The 3,924-nt window shown below is 50.7% G+C and overlaps 1 protein-coding gene across 1 annotated transcript in view; it reads right to left on the reverse strand.

Annotated features, from left to right (window-relative positions):
• Nucleotides 1-99, reverse strand: part of LOC104490713 (succinate receptor 1-like) — a 1,489-nt gene extending 1,390 nt beyond the window's left edge. The window contains exon 1 of the mRNA XM_010133041.1: nucleotides 18-99. Within this exon, the coding sequence (XP_010131343.1) occupies nucleotides 18-99 (82 nt within the window). The remainder of the gene's footprint in view (nucleotides 1-17) is intronic.
• Between the last annotated feature and the right edge of the window lie 3,825 nt (nucleotides 100-3,924).

Genomic DNA, 3,924 nt, shown 5'->3' on the forward strand with positions numbered 1-3,924 from the left:
GGGAAAGTGAAACTCGCCTGTCACTGCTCGTTGCAGCCCTTGCTGGAAGTCATCTGCCTGCCCGTTACCCAACCCCTGTCCCGTGGTCTCCTTGCTCATCGCGAAAGCAGTCATCATTCCTGGTCAAGACCGGTAAAGGATGAACTCATGAGCAGCAACACGGCCACGCTCTGACGGCCTTACTGGGAGTTAGTTAATTCATTAGGGAGTCAGGAGATAATGCCTTCCCTATGCGTCAAACAATTCATCACGCACGTTGTACTGTTTGTACCAGAACTGTGGGAAACCCTGAGGATGAAGCGCTGCAAGGATGAAGTGCTGCAAGGATGAAGCGCGTGTCCTGCATGTCATGGCAGACGTGCCAGAGTGCGTCTCAGCCATTCCTGCAGACATGGGGCATTTCTGCTCCAGGGATTTTGCAAGTCTTTTCCGTTTTCTGCAAAAAGCCGTTTCGAGGAGGGAAGGTTCATTTACAACCAAGTCCTCAATAGGAAAGCAAGTGTAGTCAGGGGACCACACAGTCCAGATCAGGATGAAATGCCTTCGAAGCCAAATTCACAAACAAAAAGTCACTTTTGTGGTTAACTTCCTCTGCAGGGAGAACATACGTGTCATTTATTCCGTCCCCGCTAAGCCCCCACCCCGTGGATCATGGGGTACCCCAGGGCAGCCCCCCACACAGCTGGAGGGGGAGAGGCTCTTCCCTGCCGGGAGGATGCTGAGTGCCAGGCTGGCCCCTGCAGGGCCGTTGGCAGCCAGCACCACTGCCACCCCTCCTGCTCCGCTACTGCAGTTTCTCTTTGGCCCTGGGCAAAAAACTTCTCTTTTTGCTTTGGCGGTAAGGAGCACAGTCATGTTCTGTGAGCAGCAGCGCTCACTAAGAAGCTGCTCTAATGGTGAACATGCCTGAGGACGATTTTTTCTTTCATTCTAAATGTTGGTTTAAAAAGTGATTTTTATGCTACAGGGAAAAAAATAGTTGGAACTCAAGTGCTCCCTCCTCTCCCTCCTTGGGCAAACACACCCGCACCCACCTGCAGGGAAGCACAAGGTAAAGCAAGATTTTAGCAGAGCCTTTGGTTACAATATTAGCAAAACAACGAGAAAGCAGGGCAAAGAAAATGCCAGAAAAGAGGGACCTAGATTAAAGCAGAAATCAAGCTAAGTCTAAGCTCTGGAAGAGCCGCACCGTGACTGCCTCAAGCTCTGCCACAGACCCTCCAGGAGTCGTGCAGTTATTGCCAGTCCTTCCACAGCTCTTCTGGTGTCTACAACTGGTCAGCAGGTGCCTGCTCTCGGAGCGCTGTGTTTCAAAGGCAGATGGTGAGGCAGAATAAGGTACAGCACATATAGAGATTCATCACGTTACATCCAGCAAATATCGACCCTTACACGGTGTCCCGTGGGAGACAAAAATTACACCGGGTAACCTGCAGCACCTCCCCTAACCCTGCACAGGCTCTGCGAAGAGACTCAACGCTCCAGCGAGATTGTGATTCTCGAGAACACGGCACTAACATTAGCAGTTCAAATAGAGCCAATAATTAAAACATCCCTGGACTGCCAGACATGAGAAACAGACTGATTAATCAATTTAAAATAAGCAGCTAGGGTAAAACAATCAAAGAGTTTGCTCAGAAATGCTCTTGCTAGAGGAAGAGCAGAGTCTTCTCGAGAAGCAGCAAGCTGAGAGCCAGCTCTGGGGCCACCAGGACTCCTTACCATCCCCGGCGTAAGCACTTCCTCGATCAGCACTCCTGGACCATGCCTTGGCGAGAGTGGTGGGGTCCTGGCACGCGGCTCAGCATCGCTGTTCAACTTTGTTTGCATATGATTCCGTCATTAGTGAGTCAAGGCAAAGGAGCAATTTGTTTGGCTGAGCAAGACACGGAGGCAGTTTTCGTGGAAGGAAAGTACCGCAAAATGTGTGCTGAGCCGAGGGGAGAACAAACAGGCACTTCCCCTTCACAGAGAGCTGTGGGGAAACCTGGGGAGGACGGGCAGGGTGCAGCTCTGCAGTGAGAACCCGCTGGTTCCAAGGAAGGATCTCACGTGGAATGCTGTGGTCTGGATGATGTGCAGATCTCCCAGCGCGCACGGGGGGTGCCCAGGCAGCACCGTGCAAAGCACTGACCCTGCACGGCTGACGCAGCCCTCGAGGCGGAGAGCCTGGCATGGCTGCGCGGGGCGTGAGGAAGGGCGTGAGGAAGGGCGTGAGGAAGGGCTCTTCATGCCACTTTCAAGAGATCCGCAGAGGCATCAGGAGGGCAAAGTCACTGATTGTGCCTGATTGTGCCGGATTGTGCCCCGTCTGCTTCGACCACAGCACAGTCTGTCCTGTCACACGCAGAGACCAACCCAACGGATGCTGCAGTCAGCAAACCAATTAACACAATGTGGTCTGATTATTTCAAAGCAGAGCGCTGAGAGGAGCATGTCGCTCTCCCCTGGTAACACGGTTTAACACCTCAGAGCTTGCTGGTTCATTCACCATTGCTCTGACATACTGTCAAGTTTGTAACTTTAAGAATAATGCTGCTAATGCAAAATCCCTCAGCTCCACTGCAACTAACGCACCAGAACCTGCTTATATCAGCACAAAAGGTGTTTGTTGGTTTCAAACAACGCAGTGGCATTTTTACGTGTGGTTTTCATTGTATTTTTACCTGTGGACCACTGTCTTGTGCTGCCCAGGAGCCCCAGGGCCTCTCTATAGATGAGGTTTCAATTTCTTGGAACACCCAGCCTTGGCATCCTGGCTGGAAGCGCTGATTTTTGATGAGAAAGTGAGGGACGCTGTGATTTTCTTGCATGAAAAGAAGCAGGAAAGCAATCTTGGCAGCGGTTTGGGTTGAACATGACTGGGTTGCCCTGCAGCTGACATGTGAGAGCACCTCAGTTCTAAAGCATGAGTAGAAAAAGCAACAGGTCATTTGTAGGCAGCTACAGAAAACTATCATGAGCTGGAAAAAAGCTGAATAAACTAACTGCTAAATGACACATTAGCTTCCAAGTCCCCAAACTGCTGGAAATAATCAGCACAAGCAGGTATTAAGTGTTACTTCACCTTGGTGAAGTACTCAAAAGGGCAGTGTCTGAATTTTACCAGCCCAGCATTGAAGTTTTATAAAGATAAATCAGAAACCAAACCAATGTTGCAACTGCTGCTCAGTTCAGCAGTGCTGAGGGCCGTGCTGAGCTTCCCGAGCAGCTGCGGGCTGGTGGTACGAGAGCCAGGGGCTTCTCTCGCTCTCTCCAACCGCAGCAGCAGCACCACGGAAAGGGAAGAAGCTGCCACCTGCTCAGAGCCACGGGCTTTGCTGAACGACCATCACACCTGACAGCTAAACTCAACAAACTGTGTGAAACCAGCTAAAGGAATAAATAGGGGTTTCCACTATGCTCGAAATAAGTCTTGGCACTGCCTCCATCGACGCCTGGAGTTCTCTCTCAGGCAAGTGGTGTATTTCTCTCTCAGCATTTCTCAGCATTTCTCAGCAGTGGCACTGCCCAGGTTGCATCCTGCAGCCCCCAGGCCACTGGAAGCCAGTTTGCGAGCTGGGTGTTTAGACTGGGAGGTGAGGGCAGGCTCTGGCTGCAAATTAATGTCGTGCTGCTGAATTCACTGGGGGCTTCAGCAAAAAGAAATGCAACCGAGGTCAAACACGTTTGTTGTCATCAAATACCCGTTAGTCTGCTGATATTAGGCTATTAAATGAGTCATGCGTATTTAACAGTTTATGATACTGTATTTGCATGTCACTGATGGGATGAGTCAATAAGGGCGACCTTGAGTAACATGCAGTGCCCTCCCTGCAGAGCCCTTTGAACAGGGGATGGTTATCCCCACTCAGGATTCGTCCCCATGAGCAAAATGGAACATGGAAATAGTGACAGAATCACAGAATCATCAGGTTGGAAGAG

The sequence above is a fragment of the Buceros rhinoceros genome, unplaced genomic scaffold (genome assembly GCF_000710305.1).
Source record: "Buceros rhinoceros silvestris isolate BGI_N320 unplaced genomic scaffold, ASM71030v1 scaffold30463, whole genome shotgun sequence".
In the NCBI taxonomy this organism is placed as follows: domain Eukaryota; kingdom Metazoa; phylum Chordata; class Aves; order Bucerotiformes; family Bucerotidae; genus Buceros; species Buceros rhinoceros.